Source organism: Crinia signifera, chromosome 2, assembly GCF_055691185.1.
Source record: "Crinia signifera chromosome 2, ASM5569118v1, whole genome shotgun sequence".
NCBI lineage: Eukaryota > Metazoa > Chordata > Amphibia > Anura > Myobatrachidae > Crinia > Crinia signifera.
Window position 1 is genome coordinate 406011072 of NC_139218.1, and position 27985 is coordinate 406039056.

Below are 27985 nucleotides of genomic sequence, written 5' to 3' on the forward strand. Positions count from 1 at the left end.
GATGCTGCAGATTTACCCACACACGCAGACACACAATAGGGACAGAACACCAATCCCACACAGAGCCTACAGTAAAGCAGAGCCCGGGAGGGGACAGAAGGGGGGAGAAGCCACAGCAAAACAACCCCAATTGGTTTAAGTGCAGCCCAAAAAATCCCTGCAACAACTCACAGTACAATGTAGCTTTGAAGGGTGCGGTGTAACAGAAGCGCAGGAAGCTGGAGGATCCCAGGCCTGAACTCTCTGATGGAGGGAGCGTCCGCAACTGCGTGTTCAAGATGGTGCCATCAGCCGGGAAGGACTGAGAAAGAGAGAGAGAGGCCGACAACGCCCCCTCAATCGTCACCCCGCACCGCGCTTCAGCGTGAAGGACTTGAGTGGGGAAGGTCCTGCCCCTCTCCACCGATGCGCATTAATGGCGGCTTTGTTAAGCGATTGCAGGCCGCAGGAAAAGGCAATAGCCAGTTCTACCTGCTGCTCCCTCCGTTTTCAAGCCCCGTCTTCTGTTTTCAGCAGACCTGGAGTGCGGGGTGACATGCCGGTGGACCCGTTACGCTAGCCGCAAGCAGCTGCGGCGGGTCCCCGGAGTAAACTCTGGTGGCAAGGTACTGGAGGTGCACCGCAAGCGGTGACGACCAGTCCTCTCCAGGCTCCACGGTGCAGGCAGACCTCACTGGCAGGTCTGCCTGGTCACTAAGTAAATAAAATTGAAAGGTAAAAAATAAAAACCTAAGCTCCCTCAGGAGCTATTGCCCAGGAGACCGACTCCTCGGGCACTTTTTCTAAGACTGAGGTCTGGGGGGGAGGGATAGAGGGGGGAGAAGCCAGCCAGTTAGAAGTGCCGACTCCTCAGTACACCAGCTTTATCCCCAATAGTCTACCAGACTGCAGTGTCCCCTGCTGGACGAAGGGGAAATGAGAGACAAGTTAATAAGGCTTTTACTCAGCGCTATAGAAAGCTATAGCGATGTCAGTACTGAAATAGTAGCCAGCTCCAGGGCTACACAGGTTCGAGCCCAAGATGAACTTCATCCTGATCATGTTTTTTTAATTTATATATTTTTATACATAATATTGTTAAGGTATTAATTTGGATGAATAAATCCTGATTCACCCGTATTTCATAATATACAACAATTTTAAATCTAAACAGGTAGATCAATATACGTAGAGATAACAAAAAAAAAAAAAATTATAATAATAATATCTGAAAAGGACAGTGATATATGGACAAGAGACGAAGTCTATTTTTTTATTATATTATACATATAAATATATACTTATTTTATACACAAATATAATAATGTGTAAAGATAGACAAAAAGAAAGACAAAAAAATGGGGCAAAGGCATATACCAAATCTCAAATCCCAATTAGATTGTACAGCAATAAAGTCAAGGAGCACAATGTTTTGGATCATTGTCATGTTGGAATGTCCAAGTACGTCCCATGCGCAGCTTCCGGGCTGATGAGTGCAAATTTTTCGCCAGTATTTTCTGATAACATTCTGCATTCATCTTGCCATCAATTTTGACCAAGTTTCCAGTGCTCACATATGCCCAAAACATCAGCGATCCACCTCTCTGTTTCACAGTAGGAATGGTGTACCTTTCATCATAAGCCTTGTTGACCTTTCCAAACGTGCTTAGCGAGTCCTGTATTTCAGCTGAAGTTATTAATGGATTTTTCTTTGCATCCTGAACAATTTTCCTGGCAGTTGTTCGTCTATCTGAACGTGATTTGGTTTCCACAGAATCCCTCATTTTCCACTTCTTAATTAGAGTTTGAACACTGCTGATTGGCAGTCTAAATTGCTTGGATATCGTTTTTATATCCCTTTCCCGTTGTATACAGTTGAATTTCCTTTTCCCGCAGATCCATTGATAATTCTTTTGCTTTCCCCATGACTCAGAAGCCAGATACGTCAGTGCAGCACTGGATAAAAGATGGAAGGGTCTTTCAGGAGACCATAAACTCACTGACCTTTTATACATATACACTGATTACAAGCAAACAGATCACAGGTGAGGATGGTTACCTTTAGTAGCCATTCAAACCCGTTTGTGTCAACTTGTGCATGTTATCAGGCCAAAATCTCCAGGGTATGTAAACTTTTGATCAGGGCCATTTGGGTAGTTTATGTTGTCATTATGATTTTAAAAGAGTAAACACAGTTGTTTGACAATAAATGGCGTCACCCAACCACTGACCATGAATGACAGAAAAGTCTGAGTTATCATTCATATTCCCTGAAAAAAAGGGCCAGAAAATCACAAATTCAGCTAGGGTATGTAAACTTTTGAGCACAACTGTATACAGCATTATCATTATTATTATTATTATTATTATTATTATTATCATCATCATTATCATTATTATTATCAGTGAATAAAGGACTATGTCACATAGAAATGAAGGCTGGACTGAGGGGGGGAGTGGCCGAATCAGCGTCTGAATAGGTTGCAGGGTGAAGGATCTCCTGCTGAAGCCTCGTGCAAACTAACCTCGAGCGGCTCCTTCAATACCCTCCTGCCGGATCAGAAGCTCCAGGCGAAGAGGCATATACCGGGACCTTTATCTGCATTGCAGGTGCTGGGTGGTGTCTCGGCAGCGGAGCCTGGGGACAGACTTGTCTGTCCTTGCGGGTTGCAGCAGGGACGGACACCCGGGCTCAGGAGATCTGAGAGCCGCCCGCGCTACCACCTCCGCGCTGATTGACTGTCCCGGCCAGCGACGCGGTATCCCCGCGATGGCACGGTGCACAGACTCCGGCTGAAGCGTGCAGATGAAGGAAGGGGGAGAGTAAAAGAAGCAGCAGCCGGACTTACCCCCATAGCAGCACTGCGAGGACCTCGAAGCCGGGCGCCCGCTTCTCGAGCGCTGCAGGTTGAGGAGACTAGGAGAACACAGGCTGCCAAAGCTGACCGGCAATAGTGAGTGGGTGGAAGTGTACGGAGCAGTGTGCCCGGACTCTGAAGCAGAGAGGAGGCAGCAGGTGTGTTACTGCTGATAGAGAAGGGACGTCATCAGCAGAAAGCCGGGACCCTGGAAACGGTGCCTTCAGGCTGGAGTGGGTGAGTGGGGAAGTTCCCCATTAAAGAACTTTATAAAAAAAAAAACCTTGTTTTTGGCACACACTCTGAAAATAAAAGGCACTGGAAATCAATGGCCCCGGTGACCTAGCACTGGCCAGATATAAAAAGAGCCTGGAAAAAGAACAGGGCACACGGTACTGGGGGCCACGTTTGGCAGCCCCAGGAACGGAGGCTTAAACAGTACACATAACCTGCTGCCTTGGTATATAATACAGCCCAGAACATAATAGGAGTTAAAAAGATATATACGTGTGCTCAGTGGGAAATCCGGGGACCCCTGTACACAACGGTATCCTCAGATACCTCCTATTAAGGAGACAAGGGGCAAACTAAATCGGTGGACACCTGCTCCTGATATATAAAGAGGAGAAAAAAATTACCCCTCAGAAAAGGGGGAATACCCTACTTATTAAAGATACAAGATAGCGTACAACCCCCACCAGGCCATACTACATAGATTTAGAGACACAGACAATGGATTCAGCTCGGTGCTGAAGGCCAGATGGGGGTCAAAACGAATTAACAAGGTGTGAAGGGCCCTACACCTAAAGTTAAAACCTCAGAACTAAAATATATGACTAAATAGACGGTCAAGAGGAGAGAAAGAGGGGATAGAGGGAGGTGGGAAAGCTGAACTAACAGTGGCTTGCTGGAGGTTCGAAACCTTTTGGGAAGATTACAGGTTTTAAAGGGAAAGGTTAAAAGGAAAAGGGAAAAAGAAAAGAAGAAAAAAAAAGGAAAGGAGGAGAAGAAAGGAAAAGGGTAGAAGAGAAAAAAGGAGGAAAAGAAAGAAAAAGGGAAAAAAAATGTCTAACAGAAACCGTAAAAACCAATCACAAGAGCAATCATCAGCCTTTTTTGTAAAGAGAGGTAAACAATCGAATCAGCAACCACAATCGCCAGTAACATCCTTAAACCAGACTCAATCACTGTCTAGAAGTATACTGTCTAATGTAACTGATATAGATCCATATGAATCATTAATCGAGAGAACAACAACATCATTTAAAGTGGAACTCCGCGCAGCGATACAAGAATTGAAAACAGAAATTCCATCCCTGGGATCCCGCATAGACACTTTAGAACACAAAACTGATGATATCTGTAACTACAATGAAGTAATGTCTCAAGAGATGACAGATTTAAGAACAGAAATGGAAGGCATGCGAGACCATATAGAAGGTCTTTAAAATAGATCAAGAAGAGATAACTTACGAATACGAAACATCCCTGAATTAATTGATACTCAAGCGTTAGTTATCTATTTAACCGGCCTGTTCCATCAATTACTTCCAGAGTACCCAGAGGATCAATTTCTGTTGGATAGAGCACACAGAGCTTTAAGAGCAAAACCACTTCAAGATCAACCTCCAAGAGATGTCATATTGAAAATGCATTATTCGCATATGAAACCAAAGATATTGGAGGCAAGCAGGAAAACCACTTCAATCATATACAGAGACTCGACCCTATTGATTTTTCAAGATTTAGCTCCCTTGACATTAAGGAAAAGAAGGAAAATGGGAGAGATCACTAAGAGCCTACATAACCAGAAGATTCCCTATAAATGGGGTTTCCCATTCTTGCTTCAGTTTACACATAATGGGAATAAACAGTGAGAAACCCCGAAGAGGGTCATGACACCTTAAAACGGTTGGGACTTGATAAAACCACAGTTGAGCTTTCCTCTCCAGGGTCATCAGAAAAGATGAAGGCTAAAACAGCTTCACAGGCAGAATGGTCCAAGGTTGGGCCAGAAGCACAAAGGGACAATTGAACATATTAAGGAAGGAGAAGCAAAAGAAAAGAGAAAAGGATGTAGTACCCCAGAACAAATGTCAAGCTATCAGTTGTACTATAAAGTGCTAAGGAAAATTATTATTTAATGAGTAGCCAAAGTGAACCAAAAAACATAAAAAAGAAGTTTAATTTATTCCACTTCCCCCCATCAGCAGAAATTAGCACTAACACGATGTAGACATAGAAAGAATTATAGAAATAACGTATAAATAAGCATAGATTAAAAATGTCCTTTAGCACTAAACTTATTTATTTTTTTCTCCTCTTCTCTTTTTTGCACCCTTCACACGAATTTGCATGATGGTATCACAAATCACGTTGTTTTTTTTTTTGTTTTTTTTTAAGCACATATTTTCTCTCTCATCTCAGGACTGAAGGTCTGGAATATAGTGATAAAATACCTCAGAAGTAAGGTGAAGAACTTTGGATATAATAATAAAGGTTAAAAGTTCAGATTTTCTAATGGGACCACCCCTCAAGATGACCCCCATAGCTATGGGGCAGGTTTAGTAAGGAAGAGTAGGGCGCTCAACTGGGGGATGGAACCCAAGGCAATACCTGAGAGATTAGAATCAACAGAATAATTAGGAGAGAGAATCCTGGGGATTATGTAAATTAGCTATATCACAATGGGAACTCACAAATTCTGCTGTAGGTGGGACAGTTAAGGACAGGAAAAAAGTTTAAATACGGATTAACATGCAGGGAAATTGGCAAAAAATTTTTCGTTCGGGCGACCGGACTTAGAATAGAATAGGATGGATTTTGGGATATGAAAATTAAATAAATATAAAGTGGAACGGAAGGTTGGGAGAGATAAATATAGCCTCCCCCCCTTCCTTTTCCCTTTCAGAGTTTTTTTTTTCCTTCTTCTCCTTTCTCCTCTCTTCTTTATGATTTTTTTGTGCTATATAATATATATATATATATATATATATATATATATATATATATATATATATATATATATATATATAGATATATAGATACAGTATATTGTTCTGATGTAAACTTAGAGTGTTAAGTAAAAGCAAAAGGTGGCAGCCCTCAACCCAGTAGGGAAATACCCTACATTTTTTTTTTGTTTCAACCCCCCCCTTTCCCTCCCTCCCCGTTACACGTGGGTGCTCCCCGGACTGATTAGCACCCGTGAAAGAAACGGGTAGCCGTTTTTTTTTCTTTACCAACTAACGGCCATTTACACTTTTGCTCAAGATGCCTCTTGGGGTATCTTACCTAATATGTATTTTTAATTTTAAGTTTCAACCTTCCTCCCTTCCTTCACCTACACAAAACAAGCAAGTTCAGGGATTCACCCGTAATGTAAGCATTTCTCTTCATAGATATATATTATGACACTGGAAATAATGTCTTTAAATGTAAATGGTTTGAATTCTCCTCAAAAACGCACTATGGCTATACAATTTTTTAAGAAACAGAAAATAAAAATATTATTATTACAAGAGACACACTTTAAAAATACTTATCCTGAAATAACCTCACGGGCCTTTCCATATGTACATTATTCAACTGGAAACAAACAAAAAATAGGGTACAGCAATAATGATACATAACTCACTAGCGTTCCAAGTAGAGCAAGCTTATGCTGACTCAAAGGGGCGATTTAATATTTTGGTAATAAACTTTGGCCAAGCTTATTTAACAATAGCTTCAATATATGTACCAAATATGGAACAAGGGGTATGTCAAAGAGTTTTTTAATCAACTTAATAAAATTGGTAAAGGTAGAATAATTATTGGAGGAGACTTCAACGCGGTGCCAGATATAAATTGGGACAGATCAGCATCTAAACCACCAGGCCATACTACAGTCAGAGAATCGAGGAGACTGAGGGATATAATGACCTCACATGGCTTATTTGATGCCTGGAGGGTACTGTATCCAGCGGTACGAATATACACACATTATTATATCCCTCATACAGTGCATTCGAGACTCGATCTGGTTCTAGTTGATTCCAATACTGTAACAGGACTAAGTAAAGCTTGGGTTACCCCCGTAGTTTGGTCGGATCATCTAGCCATTTCTATCTCGATTCAGGTCTCGCAAACTTTTGCATCGGCCTTCAGGTGGAGATTAAACACTTCACTCCTTTTAAAAAAGGAGTATGTAATACAAGTGGAAAAAACACTGAAAGAATACTTTGACTTGAATATGACAGAGGATGTAACCACATCAATAGTTTGGGAGGCACATAAGGCTACGATTAGGGGACACTTCATATCATTAGCTAAAACACAAAAACTGAAAGATCAGAAAATTTGCCTTGACTTGGAGAAACAGATAGAAGCCTTAACAATAGAACACCAACAGAATTCCAAACGATCGATCTATAGTAGACTGTTAGTATTAAAGAGTCAATTATATCAGATTCAATCAGCAAAAGCAGCGAAAACTATGAGGTGGTTAAAATATAAATTTTACGCAAAAGGAGATAAGGCCGATGCGCTATTGGCACATCGGTTAAGGGAACGTAAGAGGAGGGACCGTATATTATCATTAAAAGATTCCCAAAACAATATATTATTTGACCCGCAAAAGATCGCTCAGGGCTTCAGGGAGTACTATCAAGCATTATATAACATTCAGAGCTCAATAGAGGAAGAGACTTTGCAAGCATATACAGACACATTTCTTGATGCATGTGCTCTTCCGAAACTCTCTGAATCACAATGTCAATATTTAGATACAGAGATCTCAAGTGAAGAGATTGAAAATACAATTAAATCTATGAAGAACTCATTTGCACCCGGCCCAGATGGGCTGCCGGCTGTATATTATAAGAAATGTGGAGAGATTCTGATCCCAAAACTAAAAATTCTCTTTAATGATATATTGCAAGGACAAAAATTTGACTTAGCCTCAACTAGCGCAGAGATCATAGTATTGCCCAAAGAGGGTCGAGATCCTACAATGTGTAGTAGTTATCGTCCAATCTCATTGTTAAATTCAGATTTAATACTGTTTGCTAAAATATTAGCAAATCGTCTAGCAAAGGTTATAACCCCCCTGGTCCACCCGGACCAGGTGGGGTTCATACCACATAGACAAGCTTCAGACAACATAAGGAGAGCTATTAATACTAACAATTTTATAGATAAGCTCAAAATACCTTCTTTAATAATGAGTTTGGACGCTGAGAAAGCATTCGATCGAATCTCATGGGCATATATGAATCGAACACTTGCGCATTTTGGGATCGCAGGACACTTTCTTACGGCTATCCAAGCTTTATACACAGAGCCGAGAGCCACGGTATCAGTAAATGGATTTACATCTACTCCATTTGCGATAAGAAATGGAACAAGACAGGGGTGCCCCTTATCCCCCCTAATATTTGCCCTGATGATAGAACCTCTGGCAGCCAAAATTCAGATCTCCGCAGAGATCAAGGGAATTAATATAGGAACGCAAGAATACAAGGCCTCATTGTATGCAGATGACATTCTTCTTACACTCTCAAACCCCTTGACATCATTACCTAATCTATTTCAAACAATACAATAATTTAGTGTGATCTCTAACTTTAAGATTAACGCATTAAAAACTGAAGTCCTAGATATGCATCTTCCCTTGGAGTGGAAAAAAGAGATAGCTTCCAAGTTTCAATTCGAATGGAAAAAATCTAGAGTGAAATAATTAGGGATATACTTAACTAGACAATATGATCAACTATATGCCGCTAACTATCCAAGAATGATAAATGATATATCCCAAGAGATTGCCAGGTGGACAGAGCAGTTCATATCATGGACAGGCCGAGCAAACGTATTAAAGATGAATGTACTCCCACGTCTATTATATCTCTTTCAAGCCCTACCAATAAGGATTCCGGCGGTAACCTTTCAGAATTTGCATAAAATATGCACACGGTTCCTATGGGCAGGAAAAAAACCAAGAGTACGCCTGAAAACATATCGGGGAGTTAAGGAAGGAGGTTTGGGAGTTCCAAATTTAAAATGATATTATTATGCGGTACACATCTCACAAGCAGTCCTTTGGCACTCAGATAGAGGCACACGTAGATGGGTCCAACTGGAATCAGAGTTCCTACAGATGTACTCCGCCTCCACACTGTTATGGATTCCACGTAAGTCACGTCCCAGGAACATACAGGATTCACCAGTAATCACATCTACACATGCGATATGGGATAGAATAACCAAACGCTACGGGATGATATCATCTCCACCAGCTTTATTTCCAATACGAGACAATCCGGATTTTCCAGCCAGAAAAGATGGACATTTTTTTGAACAGTGGACTGATATTAATTTACTATTTATAAATGATATAACTACAACACATCCATTCCCTACGTTTAAAGATATGCAAATAAGATACAATATTCCTACGCAAGGTTTCTATCAGTTTCTCCAACTTCGTAGCTTCCATAGGGTATGTTATCCAGCCCGAAGATCGGAAAGCAAAACTCCATTGGAGTGTCTTTGCTATAAAAGGGCTCCCTCTAAGGGTCTTATATCCATAATTTACCAACTTATACTCAATTTCGGTAACCCTAGCCATACCTCCCACGAATTGGCGTGGGAAAAAGACCTCGAAAAACAACTAGAGGTGGAGATATGGGACCAGATCTGGTGTCGATTTCTATCTCAATCCGATACAGAGAAAATGCATTTAAATTATATACCAGATGGTACATGACCCCGGAGAAGTTAGCCCGTATATACCCCAACACATCCGACCAATGTTGGAGGGCCTGTGGACAAAGAGGCATATTGCTTCATATCTTTTTTGAATGTCCAAAAATAGTAGGAATATGGAAAGAAATATATAGATTAATATTACAGATTACAGGGATATATATCCCATTTAGGCCAGAATATTTCCTCCTGCCTCAAAGTCCCAGGGGTACAGAAAGCAACACAAAAACTTATATGGTATATGCTCAGCGCTGTTAAAATTAAGATAGCATCACATTGGAAAACACAGACTATTCCATCTAGCACAGCAATAAGGGCAGGAATATGGGATGTATACCACATGGAATACATGGCTAGTTTTGTAGAAGATAATGAACTTGCCTTTAAAAACATATGGTCTCCCTGGTTAAAATATCATAATCTCCCCTTACCATTTACATTTGGGCTATAAAATAGTATGGGTAAAAAGACAAATGAAAACCAGTATGCGAACAAACCCCTAAGTGGGGCCAATTTCCCGACTCTGAAAATAACATGTAAGATGAAAATGTAAAAATGTATGGTAATTTGAGTGAACCCGAATATAAACCGACTGTGTACCCCGCCCTTTCTTCCCTAATACCCTAACTTTCCCTTTCTTTTTTTTCTGTTTACCCCTACCCCCCACCCCACCCCACATATAGGATTGTATATGTTGTTATATGTACAACTTTGAAAACCTTTCAATAAAAACAATTAAGTTAGAAATGAAGGCTGGACGCTTATTCCTAGAATTAAAGAAGCAGGTATGAGGAACAGCATCACTAGTGGATATATACTGTAGGTTTACCAATAAGAAAAGGGCCTCATTCAATGGGATGGAAAGGTGGTATCTTAAATCCTGATGTCTAATGGAGAAAATATTCTACAGACTTACCAGGGTCCAGGGATTTGCACTAAGAAATGGAATGGTGTGATAAGGAGCTGGGTATGTGACTAGGATACAGTGCTGTAAAGTATATGTGAGCAGCATTAGCCGCACACTGGAGAGCTGGAGAAACTATCCCACATATCTCCACTATAGGCAACCACTAACCTGTACAGTGAGCAACAGCAATCATGTCAGTCAGTACATATAGCAAGAGACAGCAGTCAAATCAGTCAGTACATCTAGTGAGTGACAGCAGACATGTCAGTCAGGACAGCGAGTGACAGTCAAGTAAGTCAGTACATTTCATGAGTGACAGCAGTCATGTCAGTCAGTACATATAGCGAGTGACATCAGTTAGGTCAGTCAGGACATCTAGTGAGTGACAGCAGTCATGTTAGTCTGGACAGCGAGTGAAAGCAGTCATGTCAGTCAGTACATATAGCAAGTGACAGCACTCAAATCAGTCAGTACATCTAGTGAGTGACAGCAGACATGTCAGTCAGGACAGCGAGTGACAGCAGACATGTCAGTCAGGACAGTGAGTGACAGCAGACATGTCAGTCAGTACATATAGCGAGTGACAGCAGTCATGTCAGTCAGTACATATAGCGAGTGACAGCAGTCATGTCAGACAGTACATATAGCGAGTGACAGCAGTCATGTTAGTCTGTACAGCGAGTGACAGCAGTCATGTCAGTCAGTACATCTAGCGAGTGACAGCAGTCATGTCAGTCTTCACAGCGAGTAACAGCATTCATGTCAGTCAGGACATCTAGTGAGTGACAGCAGTAATGTCAGTCTGGACATCTAGTGAGTGACAGCAGTCATGTCAGTCTGGACATCTAGTGAGTGACAGAAGTCATGTCAGTCAGTACAAAGTGACACCTGTCAATGGCCCTTATTCTGGTTGGTGCGGTCAGAGCCGCACACGGGGCTCCGACCGCACAAACCAAGGGCCGCCCACCGGACGGATCGCCACGGCCGTCCATACACGGACGGCTGGCGATCCGCACAAAAATGGTGGAGGCTACGCCTCCACCATGGTGGGAGCTGCCCCCTGCCTTCGATGGTCGACGACCATCGAAGGCAGGCCCGCACGCCGCGGCAGCTCCCGCAAGCTCAGACCACACGGACAATCGTCCGTGTGGGAGCTTGTAAGGGGGCTGAAAGCTGACATCCGGCGACGTCAGCTTTCCGCCCCCATGTCATGGTAATGAGGGCGTCATGCCCTCATTACCATGCATACGCCCCGCGTTTGCATGGGAACGCCCATGAAACGCGGGGCGTACACATAGGGAAATGAGGGGCTGAAGCCCCTCACGCCCCTATACGCCCCCTTTGCGGCGGACGAAATCCGTCTGCGGCGAAGGGGGCTGCACATGCGCAGAATGACCTCTGCGCATGTGCAGACAAAAAACATCGGCGGTACGGCCGCACGCGGGCCGTACCGTGCCGATCAAAATAAGGGCCAATGTCAGTCAGTACCATGTTTGGGAGCTAGCAGTCAATTGTCACTTGTTCATTGACATTACCAGATTTTCATTCTAACTTGTCAGATTGGTAAAATAATCTTATAGTGTTTCCTAGTCATACAAGCGGACTCGTCTGATTAAAATAATATTTGGCATGTGTACAGTATATTCTTTGTGTGCCATATCTGCATGGGAAATGCAGAATATAGGTATGCCACATAGAATTCTGATCAGCAGAGTCTGCTTGTGCATCTTACTGTTACGATGCCCTGGCCTGGGCGCAGGAGACAATAGCTGGTTCCAGAAGACAAGGTGATCAGGCGTGAGCCCGTAGCCGGGACCGCCGGTTAGGACGGCCACAGCGGGTACTACACTCACTCTGTTGAGTCCCCGAGGCAGATGGCAAACCCCTGCAGAGCTAGGCTTCACCTGGGGCCGCCGCGTCCGAAGGAGCGAGTTAGGCCCGCTCCGACCCCGATGCAGCCAGGTCTTATGTAATGACAAGGGGCAAGCGATCGCCACGGGGTATCCCAAGAGGATAAGCTGACTAATGGACCTAACTGGGGAAAGGCCCCTAACTGCCGGCACCAGGCCAAAACGGGAGCGCGACCTAGTCGCAGACACCAGCTGAAGGAAGGGAGTCTCCAACAATACACACCAGAGGGACCGTGACTCCCCAAAGCAGGTATCTGGAGGAAGAAGTGATACTCCTGCCTAAACAGAATTCTAATGACATACAGGGCCAAGGGAATATATACTGAAGAGAATAAAGGGGATGAAGAGACACAAGAGAAGACACAAAAGATAATCCCATGGAGGGGCAAAGCCACGGAGGGCCAGCGGACCAGGGAAGGAAAAGACCAGGGCTCCACTGGAGCACTTACGTGACCCACGGAAGATGGAGACTGTGGGTCCGATGCAGGCTCACAGGCTGAGGATGGTACACAGCTGAGAAGTCCAGGAGAAGACTGGAAATGATCACCGCTGGAATAATTGACAGACAGGCTGGGAACACCAGGAAGACTGGTGCAGAGTACTACAGCCAGGAAACCTAGGACCGAAGAGCTAGGGGACCGGAAGGCACAAGCAGTGTGCTAAAAAAGCAAAAAGCTATAATCGGCGTCTGTGCCCAGCAGACGCCGGCTATTTATTCAAAATTCGCGCCGCCTGACGTTAGTCAGGCGCGCGCGCTCCCGGCCGCCGGGCGGAAGTTCGGGGACGTTGCCAAGCAATGCCCCGACGCTTAGCCTCAGAGTGAGGCTTGGGACGCTGCGTCAGAGGATGCCGCATCCGCCGTCCGTCTGGGTGCAGGGACTCCCGGACGGCGGCGTGTAACACTTACTCGCAGAGATGTGAAGATTATAAATTTTTTCTCACTCACCAGTCATCTGTAGAGCATGGCATATTGAGACGAGAAGTATGAGGACAATTTTGGTATTTTTTCACTGACAATCCATATAATATACAAATACTGTGTCATACCTCCCAACTGTTACACTTAACGTGGGAACGTTCCGATTTTTTGGGGGACGTTCCCACGTCACGCCAGGGGCCGCCATTGTCCCGCGGGGGGGGGGGGGGCAGTTGGGAGTCCCCCCCAGTCTGAAGAGAGTAGATGGTGACATGCTGTAATCGGAGCTATTCTTGTCTATGTTTTGCACTTAAACAAGGATTTGCTTTCACTCATTTATTTTTACTGCTTAAAAAAGGATTGCTGATCTGAAAACATTATGTGTATTTTCAAAGCTTTGAGTTTATGCTTCTGAACAAGTATTGCCAGATTTACTTGGACACATTTCTTACATTTATCCCTGCACATTATACAGGTTTAGTCACGCCATGCTGCGAATTGGTACTGCTGATCATCTTAGTACAGTATGTGTCTTTCTATTAACCCCTTCAGTGGTGTTTTTTTTTTTGTTTTTTTAGGGAGCGCTCCTAAAAAAAAAAAAAAACACCACTGTGTCCCCGGGTCCGGATGGTGGTACTGATCTCTGTAATAGCCACTGCCCGACCCTGTGCCTGGCAGCACGGCGGGACGTTACAAGATCATGATGCACACAGCAGGGGGAGGGAGGCAGAGCCGGGCAGCCACCAACGCTGATTGCAAGGGGGATGCAGGCAGTGGCACTCCTGAGAAGTTTTCCGGGCTTGCCAGTGGAGCAAACCCCGGAAAATTCAACATATGTGGCATGTGTATACTGTGTGTGACCGGAGCTGTGTCAGTATAAAGAATGCGGCATTACAGTATCAGTAATATCATATGTGGTGTGTTTATACTGTGTGTGACCGCGGCTGTATCTGTATACGGAATGGTGTGTTAGTGTCAGTAATATGATATGTGGTGTGTTTATACTGTGTGTGACCGCGGCTGTATCTGTATACGGAATGCTGCATTACAGTGTCAGTAATATGATATGTGGTGTGTTTATACTGTGTGACTGCGGCTGTATCTGTACATGGAATGCTGCGTTACAGTGTCAGTAATATATGTGGCATGTGTATACTGTGTGTGACCGTAGCTGTGTCAGTATAAAGAATGCGGCATTACAGTATCAGTAATATCATATGTGGTGTGTTTATACTGTGTGTGACCGCGGCTGTATCTGTATACGGAATGCTGCATTACAGTGTCAGTAATATGATATGTGGGGTGTTTATACTGTGTGTGACCGCGGCTGTATCTGTATATGGAATGCGGCATTACAGTGTCAGTAATATGATATGTGGTGTGTTTATACTGTGTGTGACCGCGGCTGTATCTGTATACGGAATGCTGCATTACAGTGTCAGTAATATGATATGTGGTGTGTTTATACTGTGTGACTGTGGCTGTATCTGTATATGGAATGCTGCATTACAGTGTCAGTAATATATGTGTCATGTGTATACTGTGTGTGACCGTAGCTGTGTCAGTATAAAGAATGCGGCAGTACAGTGTCAGTAATATGATATGTGGTGTGTTTATACTGTGTGTGACCGCGGCTGTATCTGTATATGGAATGCTGCGTTACAGTGTCAGTAATATAATATGTGGTGTGTTTATACTGTGTGTGACCGCGGCTGTATCTGTATACGGAATGCTATGTTACAGTGTCCGTAATATATGATGTGTGTGTACACTGTGTGACTGCGGCTGTATCTGTATACGGAATGCGATGTTACAGTGTCAGTAATATGATATGTGGGGTGTTTATACTGTGTGTGACTGCGGCTGTATCTGTATATGGAATGCTGCATTACAGTGTCAGTGATATGATATGATGTGTGTGTACACTGTGTGACTGCGGCTGTATCTGTATATGAATGCTGCATTACAGTGTCAGTAATATATGTGGCATGTGTATACTGTGTGTGGCTGCGGCTGTATCTATATACGGAATGCTATGTTACAGTGTCAGTAATATGATATGTGGTGTGTGTATACTATGTGTGTGTGTGTGACCGCGGATGTATCTGTATATGGAATGCTGCGTTACAGTGTCAGTAATATGATATGTGGTGTGTTTATACTGTGTGTGACTGCGGCTGTATCTGTATACGGAATGTTATGTTACAGTGTCCGTAATATGATATGATATGTGATGTGTGTGTACACTGTGTGACTGCGGCTGTATCTGTATACGGAATGTTATGTTACAGTGTCCGTAATATGATGAGATATGTGATGTGTGTGTACACTGTGTGACTGCGGCTGTATCTGTATATGGAATGCTGCGTTACACTGTCAGTAATATGATATGTGGCATGTGTATACTGTGTGTGACCGTAGCTGTGTCAGTATAAAGAATGTGGCATTACAGTGTCAGTAATATATGTGGCATGTGTATACTGTGGGTGTGTGTGACCGCGGCTGTATCTGTATACGGAATGCTATGTTACAGTGTCAGTAATATGATATGATGTGTGATGTGTGTGTACACTGTGTGACTGCGGCTGTATCTGTATATAGAATGCTGCGTTACAGTGTCAGTAATATGATATGTGGTGTGTTTATACTGTGTGTGACCGCGGCTGTATCTGTATATGGAATGCTGCGTTACAGTGTCAGTAAAATGATATGTGGTGTGTTTATACTGTGTGTGACTGCGGCTGTATCTGTATATGGAATGCTGTGTTACAGTGTCAGTAAAATGATATGTGGTGTGTTTATACTGTGTGTGACCGCGGCTGTATCTGTATATGGAATGCTGCGTTACAGTGTCAGTAAAATGATATGTGGTGTGTTTATACTGTGTGTGACCGCAGCTGTTTCTGTATATGGAATGCTGCGTTACAGTGTCAGTAATATGATATGTGGTGTGTGTATACTGTGTGACCACGGCTGTATCTGTATATGGAATGCGGCATTACAGTGTCAGTAATATGATATGTGGGGTGTTTATACGGTGTGTGACCACGGCTGTATCTGTATATAGAATGCGGCATTACAGTGTCAGTAATATGATATGTGGTGTGTTTATACTGTGTGTGACCGCGGCTGTATCTGTATACGGAATGGTGTGTTAGTGTCAGTAATATGATATGTGGTGTGTTTATACTGTGTATGACCGCGGCTGTATCTGTATACGGAATGCTGCATTACAGTGTCAGTAATATGATATGTGGTGTGTTTATACTGTGTGACTGCGGCTGTATCTGTACATGGAATGCTGTGTTACAGTGTCAGTAATATATGTGGCATGTGTATACTGTGTGTGACCGTAGCTGTGTCAGTATAAAGAATGCGGCATTACAGTATCAGTAATATCATATGTGGTGTGTTTATACTGTGTGTGACCGCGGCTGTATCTGTATACGGAATGCTGCATTACAGTGTCAGTAATATGATATGTGGGGTGTTTATACTGTGTGTGACCGCGTCTGTATCTGTATATGGAATGCGGCATTACAGTGTCAGTAATATGATATGTGGTGTGTTTATACTGTGTGTGACCGCGGCTGTATCTGTATACGGAATGCTGCATTACAGTGTCAGTAATATGATATGTGGTGTGTTTATACTGTGTGACTGCGGCTGTATCTGTATATGGAATGCTGCGTTACAGTGTCAGTAATATATGTGTCATGTGTATACTGTGTGTGACCGTAGCTGTGTCAGTATAAAGAATGCGGCAGTACAGTGTCAGTAATATGATATGTGGTGTGTTTATACTGTGTGTGACCGCGGCTGTATCTGTATACGGAATGCTATGTTACAGTGTCCGTAATATATGATGTGTGTGTACACTGTGTGACTGCGGCTGTATCTGTATACGGAATGCGATGTTACAGTGTCAGTAATATGATATGTGGGGTGTTTATACTGTGTGTGACTGCGGCTGTATCTGTATATGGAATGCTGCATTACAGTGTCAGTAATATGATATGATATGATGTGTGTGTACACTGTGTGACTGCGGCTGTATCTGTATATGGAATGCTGCATTACAGTGTCAGTAATATATGTGGCATGTGTATACTGTGTGTGGCTGCGGCTGTATCTATATACGGAATGCTATGTTACAGTGTCAGTAATATGATGTGTGTGTGTGTGTGTGTGTGTGTGTGTGTGTGTGTGTGTGTGTGTGTGTGACCGCGGACGTATCTGTATATGGAATGCTGCGTTACAGTGTCAGTAATATGATATGTGGTGTGTTTATACTGTGTGTGACTGCGGCTGTATCTGTATACGGAATGTTATGTTACAGTGTCCGTAATATGATATGATATGTGATGTGTGTGTACACTGTGTGACTGCGGCTGTATCTGTATATGGAATGCTGTGTTACAGTGTCAGTAAAATGATATGTGGTGTGCTTATACTGTGTGTGACTGCGGCTGTATCTGTATACGGAATGTTATGTTACAGTGTCCGTAATATGATATATGATATGTGATGTGTGTGTACACTGTGTGACTGCGGCTGTATCTGTATATGGAATGCTGCGTTACACTGTCAGTAATATGATATGTGGCATGTGTATACTGTGTGTGACCATAGCTGTGTCAGTATAAAGAATGTGGCATTACAGTGTCAGTAATATATGTGGCATGTGTATACTGTGTGTGTGTGTGACCGCGGCTGTATCTGTATACGGAATGCTATGTTACAGTGTCAGTAATATGATATGATGTGTGATGTGTGTGTACACTGTGTGACTGTGGCTGTATCTGTATATAGAATGCTGCGTTACAGTGTCAGTAATATGATATGTGGTGTGTTTATACTGTGTGTGACCGCGGCTGTATCTGTATACGGAATGCTATGTTACAGTGTCCGTAATATGATATGTGGGGTGTTTATACTGTGTGTGACTGCGGCTGTATCTGTATATGGAATGCTGCATTACAGTGTCAGTAATATGATATGATATGATGTGTGTGTACACTGTGTGACTGCGGCTGTATCTGTATATGGAATGCTGCATTACAGTGTCAGTAATATATGTGGCATGTGTATACTGTGTGTGGCTGCGGCTGTATCTATATACGGAATGCTATGTTACAGTGTCAGTAATATGATATGTGTGTGTGTGTGTGTGTGACCGTGGACGTATCTGTATATGGAATGCTGCGTTACAGTGTCAGTAATATGATATGTGGTGTGCTTATACTGTGTGTGACTGCGGCTGTATCTGTATACGGAATGTTATGTTACAGTGTCCGTAATATGATATATGATATGTGATGTGTGTGTACACTGTGTGACTGCGGCTGTATCTGTATATGGAATGCTGCGTTACACTGTCAGTAATATGATATGTGGCATGTGTATACTGTGTGTGACCGTAGCTGTGTCAGTATAAAGAATGTGGCATTACAGTGTCAGTAATATATGTGGCATGTGTATACTGTGTGTGTGTGTGTGTGTGACCGCGGCTGTATCTGTATACGGAATGCTATGTTACAGTGTCAGTAATATGATATGATGTGTGATGTGTGTGTACACTGTGTGACTGCGGCTGTATCTGTATATAGAATGCTGCGTTACAGTGTCAGTAATATGATATGTGGTGTGTTTATACTGTGTGTGACCGCGGCTGTATCTGTATATGGAATGCTGTGTTACAGTGTCAGTAAAATGATATGTGGTGTGTTTATACTGTGTGTGACCGCGGCTGTATCTGTATATGGAATGCTGTGTTACAGTGTCAGTAAAATGATATGTGGTGTGTTTATACTGTGTGTGACCGCGGCTGTATCTGTATATGGAATGCTGCGTTACAGTGTCAGTAAAATGATATGTGGTGTGTTTATACTGTGTGTGACCGCAGCTGTTTCTGTATATGGAATGCTGCGTTACAGTGTCAGTAATATGATATGTGGTGTGTTTATACTGTGTGACTGCGGCGGTATCTGTATATGGAATGCTGCGTTACAGTGTCAGTAAAATGATATGTGGTGTGTTTATACTGTGTGTGACCGCGGCTGTTTCTGTATATGGAATGCTGCGTTACAGTGTCAGTAATATGATATTATGTGTGTGTGTATACTGTGTGACTGCGGCGGTATCTGTATATGGAATGCTGCGTTACACTGTCAGTAATATGATATGATGTGTGTATACTGTGTGACTCCGGCTGTATCTGTATATGGAATGCTGGGTTACACTGTCAGTAATATGATATTATGTGTGTGTGTGTGTGTGTGTATACTGTGTGACTGCGGCTGTATCTGTATATGGAATGCTGCATTACAGTGTCAGTAATATGATATGATGTGTGTGTATACTGTGTGACTGCGGCTGTATCTGTATATGGAATGCTGCATTACAGTGTCAGTAATATGATATGATGTGTGTGTATACTGTGTGACTGCGGCTGTATCTGTATATGGAATGCTGCGTTACAGTGTCAGTAATATGATATTATGTGTGTGTGTGTATACTGTGTGACTGCGGCTGTATCTGTATATGGAATGCTGCGTTACATTGTCAGTAATATGATATGATAGGTGATGTGTGTATACTGTGTGACTCCGGCTGTATCTGTATATGGAATGCTGCGTTACAGTGTCAGTAATATGATATGATGTGTGTGTATACTGTGTGTATACTGTGTGACTGCGGCTGTATCTGTATATGGAATGCTGCGTTACAGTGTCAGTAATATGATATGTGGTGTGTTTATACTGTGTGACTGCGGCTGTATCTGTATATGGAATGCTGCGTTACAGTGTCAGTAATATGATATGATGTGTGTGTATACTGTGTGACTGCGGCTGTATCTGTATATGGAATGCTGCGTTACAGTGTCAGTAATATGATATTATGTGTGTGTATACTGTGTGACTGCGGCTGTATCTGTATATGGAATGCTGCGTTACAGTGTCAGTAATATGATATTATGTGTGTGTGTATACTGTGTGACTGCGGCTGTATCTGTATATGGAATGCTGCGTTACAGTGTCAGTAAAATGATATGTGGTGTGTTTATACTGTGTGTGACTGCGGCTGTATCTGTATACGGAATGTTATGTTACAGTGTCCGTAATAGGATATGATATGTGATGACTGTGGCTGTATCTGTATATGGAATGCTGCGTTACAGTGTCAGTAATATGATATGATGTGTGTGTATACTGTGTGACTGCGGCTGTATCTGTATATGGAATGCTGCGTTACAGTGTCAGTAATAGGATATGATGTGTGTACACTGTGGGACTGCGGCTGTATCTGTATATGGAATGCTGCGTTACAGTGTCAGTAATATATGTGATGCCTTGCTCCTCTCCCCTCTATCTCCGCCTCCGTGCACAGAACATGTTAAGTAACAAGTCCAGCAGGAAGCAGAGAAGGAAAGAAGAGAGGTTACGGACACTATCACACTCACTCATACATAGAGGAAAAAGGACTATTGACCAAGTCGTAGACGTCCCCATCATCACCCCAGGCATATCAGGGTGGGCACCCTGTGGTCCCAGAAACCTAGATGAAAAGGATTTAACTGAAGGCATGTTTACCATAACTCCTAATTTCATCTTCAGGGTTCCTGGTCCCGCAGTATTTTATACGGTGGAATGACGCCTGTGGGGCCAGAAGGAACTGGCAACCAAAAGCAGCATCTTTGGAAGCAAATGTGTCAAAGGCATAGAATTTCAGAAATGTGTGGACCGAAGACCACGTTGCTGCCTTGCACAACTGTTCAGCAGAAACACCATGATGTGAAGCCCATGAGGGACCCACTGACCTAGTGGAATGAGCTGAAAGAGAATTAGGAACTGGTCGACCCGATTTTTCATAAGCATGGTGATGACCAGTTTGATCCAGTGAGCTAACGTCTGTTTGTGCACTGGCCATCCTCCTATTATGAAATCAATATAAAACGAACAGAGAATCTGAGCATCTGATAGATTTGGTGTGAGCAATATAGGTATAAAGAGCTTGCACTACATCAAGAGACTTTTATGTAGACAACAAAGATTAGGCATTGAAAGCCGGAACCACAATTTCTTGATTAATGTGGAATTTGGACACTACCTTCGGTAGATGGGAAGGGCTTGTACGCAGAACTGCTCTATCGTGGTGAAAAACCAAGAATGGAGAGCGACTGGCTAATGCTTGCAAATCTGAAACTCTCCTGGCAAATGTAACCACCCAACCAATGAGCCATTTCAAGTCCACCAAGGCTAAAGGCTAAAAAGGGAGGCTCAGAAAGAGCCTTCACTACATAAAAACATAGAATTTGATGGCAGATAAGAACCATTTGGCCCATCTGGTCTGCCCCTCTTTTTACCCTTCAGGTAATCTCAAACCTTTTTAATCCTTATTTCTTTGTAAGGATATTCATATGCCTATCCCAAGCATGTTTAAATTGTTCTACTGTCTTAGCCTCTGCCACCTCTGATGGGAGGCTATTCCACTTATCCACTACCCTTTCTGTGAAGTAAATCTTTCTAACATTTCCCCTGAACCTACCTCCCTCCAGTTTCAGTGCATGTCCTCGTGTTCTATTACTTCTTTTCCTTTGAACAAAATTTCCCTCCTGAACTATGTTAAAACCCTTGATATATTTGAAGATTTCTATCATGTCCCCCCTTTCCCTTCTCAGCTCCAAACTATACATGTTAAGATATTTTAGTCTATCCAGGTAAGTTTTGTGATGTAGGCCATGCACCATTTTAGTTGCCCTTCTTTGTACACTCTCCAATGTATCTATATCCTTCTGAAGATATGGTCTCCAGAACTGGACACAGTATTCCAGATGAGGCCGTACCAATGACCTATAAAGTGGCATTATTACGTCTTTTTTTCTGCTACTGATTCCTCTCCCTATGCAACCAAGCATCTGACAAGCTTTCCTCATTTTTTTGCTGCATTGCTTTCCTGCCTTTAAGTCACTTGAAATAGTGACTCCTAGATCTCTTTCCTCCTCAGTAGTTTCCATTATAGTACCCTTGATACTATATTGAGCCTTTGTGTTTTTGAGTCCCAAGTGCATCATTTTGCATTTTTTAGCATTAAACTGTAGTTGCCATGCTCTTGACCAATTCTCAAGTTTACTTAGATCATCAGTCATTTGATTTACCCCTCCTGGTGTGTCTACTCTGTTGCATATGTTTGTGTCATCTGCAAAAAGGCATATTTTCCCTTCAATACCATTTGCAATGTCACTAACAAAGATATTAAAGAGCACTGGTCCAAGTACAGATCCCTGGGGTACTCCACTGGTAACATGTCCCTCCATAGAATGCACTCCATTTACTACAACTGTCTGTTTCCTATCCTGCAACCAGGTTCTTATCCATTTAATTGTTTTATAATCCAATCCCACACTTTCAAGTTTCTTAGCAGCCTGCAATGTGGGACAGTGTCAAATGCCTTACTAAAGTCTAGATATGCCACATCTACAGCCCCCCCTTCATCTAGTATTTTGGTCACGGAGTCAAAAAAGTCAATGAGACTTGTTTGGCATGATCTCCCTGCAGTAAAACCATGCTGTTTTGGATCCTGTAAGTTGTTTAATTTAAGATATTCCACTATTCTTTTTTTAATAGTGTTTCCATTAATTTCCCTACTACTGATGTAAGACTCACTGGTCTGTAGTTACTTGCTTCTTCTTTGCTTCCGCTTTTGTGCAGTGGAACTACATTTGCTCTTTTCCAGTCCTCTGGAACTGCACCTGTATCTAGTGACTGGTTGAATAAATCTGTTAATGGCGCTACCAACACGTCTTTTAGTATCCTTAGATGCACTCCGTCTGGCCCCATTGATTTATCCACTTTCAGTCTTGAAAGTTCTATTAGGACTTTCTCCCTAGTAAATGTACCTCCATCTACCTTATTTTTATGAATGTCCTTGCAACTTAACTGTGGTCCCTTCCCTTCTCCTTCTATACCACAGAAAGATCCCAAGGAGCAATTGGAGGAGTATATGGTGGCTGAAATCTAAGTGCCCCTTGAAAGATGGTATGCACATCTGGCAAAGATGCGATTTGTCTCTGAAACCATAGTGATAATGCAGAGACCTGTACTCTAAGGGATGCTAGACGCAATCCCAGATCCAGACCATGCTGTAGGAAAGACATAAATTCTATCTGTCTGTCCCAGGCGGCAGAACAAAGTAACTCCTTCCTCGCCTCACAGAGACCCCAGGCAGGAGGAGAGCAAGGAAACTGCAGCACCGTTGGGAGTAGAGACATCAGGCACAGGACCCTGCTTCTCGTGTTACCTGGCTGGGCACCTGCCAGAAGTTGTCCCATCTGGCTGGTGCTGAACCGCTGACAGTCCCCGGGGGAGAGGTACGCTGGAGCCAGCCTGGAACCCGCACACCACACCCGGCATGTGAAGGATGCACTGTGCAGCGACTACAATGGTCAGGTCGGAGGCGGCTGTCCTGTCTGAGAGCTGCACTCTCTACAGGTGTGGCGGATTTCTTATTTTTGCCGTCGGGGGCAGCGAGCTCCTGACGCGTTGAATAGAGTTAGCGGGAGGGCTGGCGGCATGCACATAAATAGACAAGCACTCAGCATGCTCGCCATGCAATTGAATACACCCCCAAGTATTTCTAAAGAAAAGGCGACATGAATTCAAAGATCCCTGGTTTTTAGTCCATGTTCGAGGCTATATTGCACCTAATTTAATCTCATAGTAACATAGTAATTAAGGCTGAAAAAAAGACATTAGTCCATCAAGTTCAACCTATATAACTTGTAAGTACTGACTTGAGTAAGTCATATCTATAGGATTCCCTTACTGGCCAAAAATGCATCCAGTTTTGATTTAAATTCATTAACAGTAGTTGCTGTAACCACCCCACCGGCAATGAGTTTCAGAATGTTACTGCTCTAATGGTGAAGAATCCTCATCTTAATTTAGTACGGAATTTATTTTCCTTGAGCCTCAGTACATGCCCGCGTGTCCGAAGTATAGGCCTGTTACTGACCAATCATCTCTGAGTTCCATATGATTCCCAATCCTGTATGTGAACATACTAATCATATCACCTCCCAACCTCCATTTCTCCAGTGAGAACATATTCAGCCTGGTTAGCGTATCTTTGTATTCTAGTGATCCAAGACCTTTTACTAGCTTAGTCGCCCCTCTCTGTACCGGTTCCAATTCATTTATGTCCTTTTTAAGGTGCGGCGCCCAGAACTGAACACAATATTCCAAGTGTGGTCTCACCAATGCCCTGTAAAGAGGCACTATCACATTGGCATCCCTTGAATCCATTCCCCTTTTAATGCATGCCAGTGTCCGGTTTGCTTTTGCTGCTGCACTTGAGCAGTGTGCACTATTACCCAATTCTTCATCTATGATGACCCCCAAGTCCTTCTCTACAGCAGAATTCCCTATAATAACTCCATTTAGACTATAAGTAGCTTCTTCATTTTTGTTCCCATAATGAATTACTTTACATTTTACAACGTTAAACCGCATTTTCCACCATTCCGCCCACCTTTCTAGTTTATTTAAGTCACTTTGTAGTGTTTCCACATCCTTTCCCGAGTTAATTTCCTTACTCAATGTCGTGTTGTCTGCAAATATTGCAATTTTATTTACTATGTCACTTCCAATATCATTAATGAATATATTAAACAAGGTGGGTCCCAATATTGAACCTTGCGGGACTCCACTTTGGACCTAACCACAGCTGGAATGTATGCAATTTACCAAAACTCTCTCTACCCGATTGTGCAACCAGTTTTTAATCCAATTACAAAATTTTTATCTTCTAAACCTAAATGACCTAGTTTCATTAATAACCTTTTATGAGGCACTGTGTAAAAAGCTTTAGCGAAATCAAACAGTATTACATCAACAGATTTCCCTAAGTCCAGCCCCCTACTGACTTCCTCATAGAAGCTAATTAAATTAGTCTGACATGATCTATTTTTGATGAACCCATGCTGAGCCTTACTTATCACTTTCTCCTGTTTCAGAGTTAGTTTTGCTACCTTTCTTCCATATTGGTACTATGTTAGCTATGTGCCAGTCCATTGGTACCATCCCCGAGTTTATTGATTCCTCGAACATCAGATATAATGGTAGTGCTATGTGTGTATGTATCTCAGTGTATATATTGCTACATGCAGTAATTATAATGTACACTCAATGTTATTTTTCTTTATATAGCGTTCAATCTAGGCTGTTTAAGCGGTGCTCTGCCAAAACAACCGGGCATGTCCATACCTGCCGCTGGTGTCCACATCGCTCGGGGGAAGCCCAGCACCTATGTACAGATGGAGCACCCCTTGTCCTTGCCCGGCGCCTGCCAGAATGTTCCCTCTGGTGAGCACCAGTTGACCGGGACTCCTTGGATGTGCACGCGTGTCCCAGTCTCTCGGTAGCTTGGCAGTGGGTCCATGTCGTCTCCGCTTCGGGGAGATGGGCAGGGTTAGGTGGGGGGTCGGGGAGGCAATGGGGACCGGTGGGGGAGGCGGCGGACGGTGGTGGGGAGATCCGTTGCCACGGGGCGCGCAAGCATCTCATGCTCGCGCCACCTGGTGGTTGGTGGGGGCTGACGATTTTTTGCCAGCCCCTGTAAGGAAGAGGCTAGCTACATCTGTAGGTCATGGGCATGCCCCCAATAGAGACGTTGTTGAGTGGCCCACCCATATTAGTGACATCGGCGGGTCCAGCCCACCTCATTCGAAGTGCCCCTTTTCCCCCTGCGTGATCCTGGAGGAATCAGTTTTATATATAATATGAACAAAAATGGTAGTCAGTGTCCGAAGATCACCCAACAAAGAAAAGTTTATAACATTTATTTCATCATTATTTTTTCACATCTGCACCTTATTTGATTTTGAAATATCACTTTTACTGTATCTGCTTTTTCCATTTATTTCTAAAACACATCTATATATATATATATATATATATATATATATATATATATATATATATATATATATATATATATATATATGAAAACTGTGTATCCACTAGGGCACAAATATGGCAGCACTACGTTGTAAAGATGAAAAAACACTCCTAATTTATTAGGCTTCAGGCCATCAGCTTAACAAGTAGACACAGCACAGCATTTGAAATAGTGGGACACTTGGTATTCACCCATCCATATTCCGGCTGTATGGCAGTTGTGGCAGTCAACGAATCCGTTTCGGCAACCTGTGCCTTCCTCCGGACTGACTCAGTGTCAGTCCGGAGGAAGGCACAGGTTGCCGAAACGGATTCGTTGACTGCCACAACTGCCATACAGCTGAATACAGCCGGAATATGGATGGGTGAATACCAAGTGTCCCACTATTTCAAATGCTGTGCTGTGTCTACTTGTTAAGCTGATGGCCTGAAGCCTAATAAATTAGGAGTGTTTTTTCATCTTTACAACGGAGTGCTGCCATATTTGTGCCCTAGTGGATACACAGTTTTCTTGTCTATGCTACTTTGGACCGGCACCCACACCTATAATTACAGTTTAGTGTGCGATTTCCATATGTTCGTGTATATATATATATATATATATATATATATATATATATATATATATATATATATATATATATATTATGGTAACTTTGCACCTTGTTAAACCATGTTGCACTGCAGGGGGGCAGATGTAACATGTGCAGAGAGTTAGGTGTGAGAGGGGCGTGTCCTAACTCAGAGCTACATTACAGTGTGAGAATAAAGCTGCCCAGCATGTGTGGGCTACATGCAGAAGCAACCAGTAACTGAGCACATGGGTAACACCATGCTGCACTGCAGGGGGCAGATGTAACATGTGCAGAGTGTTAGGTGTGAGAGAGTGATGTGTCCCAGCTCAGAGCTACATTACAGTGTGAGAATAAAGCTGCCCAGCATGTGTGGGCTACATGCAGAAGCAGCCAGTAACTGAGCACATGGGTAACACTATGCTGCACTGCAGGGGGCAGATGTAACATGTGCAGAGAGTTAGGTGTGAGAGGGGCGTGTCCTACCTCAGAGCTACATTGCAGTGTGAGAATAAAGCTGCCCAGCATGTGTGGGCTACATGCAGAATCAGCATGAAAAATAATAACTGTATTTGCCCTCTTCTATTGCAGTATGGTCTCCCACCTTAGAAGCAATCCCATTATACCATACAGCAGATGCTATTAGTACCAGTATCAGAGAGACGCAGTAACACTCACCTGTCTTTTCTGACAGTCCTTGGTATCCTCCAGGAATTCCCTCAAGCAATGCGTAACCGCCAGCGAGCGGATCCAGTATCCCCTGTCAGACAGACATTCATGAAAATACTGAAATATTAGAAACATCATCTCTTTCCTATGAAATATATATATATATATATGTTAGAAATCTACTAAGTGATAAATTACAAAGTGATATTACTTTTAAAGAACAGTTAAAAAAAAAAACAGTTATCCTGTTATCCCCGAATATGGATTGATTATTTGTTTCTCTCCTCACAGGTATGTGACTTTTCCTTTGTCAGCACTACAAGTACCAGCGCTCTGCATATACTCCTACTGAGGTCTTGCAGTAATTATTCCATGTATGTGACTTTTCATTTGTCCGCACTACAAGTACCAGCGCTCTGCATATACTCCTACTGAGGTCTTGCAGTAATTATTCCATGTATGTGACTTTTCCTT

At 42.9% G+C, this 27985-nt stretch overlaps 1 protein-coding gene across 1 annotated transcript in view; it reads right to left on the reverse strand.

Moving 5' to 3' along the window:
* LCMT2 (leucine carboxyl methyltransferase 2) overlaps window positions 1-27985 on the reverse strand; it is a 394048-nt gene that overhangs the window by 254246 nt on the left and 111817 nt on the right. Inside the window, 1 exon segment of the mRNA XM_083170637.1 lies at window positions 27521-27602. Within this exon segment, the coding sequence (XP_083026763.1) occupies window positions 27521-27602 (82 nt within the window).